Here is a 1,595-nt window from a genome sequence, read left to right on the forward strand (position 1 = left end):
CTATGGATTCCCTGCTGCATTCTGAGGACGTTCAGATTTAGTGGAAGTCTTTGTGCGAGCAGCCCTTGGGTCATGAGTCTTCCCCTGCCTATTCGAAGCCCTTTCGGTTTTAACGGAGGTTGGCTTCTGTCTGGTCCATTGTACCGGCTTCTCCGGGGCCTGTTTCTTCTCTTCCCTGGGCTTCGAGCGTGGCCTCTTCTCGTCTCGGGTCCTGGGCCTGATGTCTTCCTTCTTGGTCCGTCCTGTCCCCTCGTCCACTGCCTTGGCCCTCCCTTCCTCCTTGGCTCTGGAACTCACCGGTTCCCTGGCCCTTGGCCTTATCCTCCTCATCCTTGTGTCTGCCCTCAAGCTCTGTCTCCACACTTCCCGGGCCTTCTCGGCCGCCCTGCGTCTCCGGCAGTGCCTGCGTGGGCTCTGCGTCAGGATAGGGGTTCTCCTGGGCGAGCGGACACCCTCCTCCAACCTCGGGCGTCCCAGCTTTCTCTTCGACTTCATAATCTTCCAGACCCTGAAGCAGCTGGCGGCGTCGCTGCCGCTGACCCGGAGGAGGGTGCCCTTCACACGAGACCTGGACCCTTCGCGCGAGTGGCGGCCGCGCTTCCTGCACACTCTGTAGCCGGCATTTCCGAGCTCCTTTTTGAGAGCTGCCAGAGTCAGCCCTTTGTGCGCAGCGATGGCTTGGAGCAACAGCTGGGACACTTTGAGCACGGAGAGCTGGCCCCGCCTCGGCGGTCCCCGGAGGACGTTTTCCGTGGGCTGATGGGTTTTAACTTCAGCACCTTGGGATTTGCCCATGGGCTCGGCCCCTTCAGCCATGGCCCCGCTCCCACTTCCGTGGGGCCGCTGGCTTTGGACCTTACTCACCAAGGTGTGAGCTAAGGCTGAGGCCAGCCGGGCCACGTCACAAAGGCAGGTAACTCACGTCCTAGTAAGAGGGCGGCAGACTCCACCCAGGTAGTGGGTCTTTCTCACTTTGAATAACCAATCAGACGCCACTTCCTTCTAGGTCTAAACCAATCCGGATTTTCAGAGCCTATGCAGACCTAAAGAATCACCTTCATAATGTCCAGGGTTTTGTTTCCTGCTCTTATGTTCATACTTCTCATTGATCTTGATCTCAGCCGCTTTCTGAAGGTCACTATTTTTCCTGTGGTCCGGCACGCCATCTACCCACATTCCCCAAAGTGAGAGAAGTTGCTCCCAACCATCCACAAGTAATACGATGCCTTTAGAAAGTAGGGGTAGTAGTCTATAAAAAACCCGGCCGAGAAACTCCCACTTTTAGGTCCCACCAAATAGATATATGCAGTCATATCTCCCTGACTCTCTGCACAGTGGAATTTTTGCAAGAGTATGAAACCACTGTGGTCCCTCTATCCTAAACATAATTCCCACACCTAGGAAGTTCAGATGCTTCATTCAATTGGATTGGAACAATCCAGATTCCAAATAGCCTAAGAACACTGGTCTAATCATTATTCTCTGAACAGACTTTGTGCTTTTCTGCTTCTTGTCCTCTTCTTGGATTGCCTATCCCTTCCCTGTCCAGATAAATCCTGCTCATCTTTCAAAGTCCTACTAAATGCTTCCTTCAC

General features: G+C 54.0%; 1 protein-coding gene across 1 annotated transcript; it reads right to left on the reverse strand.

Moving 5' to 3' along the window:
• H1-7 (H1.7 linker histone) lies at positions 1–1,273 on the reverse strand. Its single transcript, XM_007107538.3, has one exon. The coding sequence runs from the start codon at positions 814–816 to the stop codon at positions 1–3; it is 816 nt and encodes a 271-aa protein (XP_007107600.1). The 5' UTR covers positions 817–1,273.
• Between the last annotated feature and the right edge of the window lie 322 nt (positions 1,274–1,595).

The sequence above is a fragment of the Physeter macrocephalus genome, chromosome 6 (genome assembly GCF_002837175.3).
Source record: "Physeter macrocephalus isolate SW-GA chromosome 6, ASM283717v5, whole genome shotgun sequence".
NCBI classification, from domain to species: domain Eukaryota; kingdom Metazoa; phylum Chordata; class Mammalia; order Artiodactyla; family Physeteridae; genus Physeter; species Physeter macrocephalus.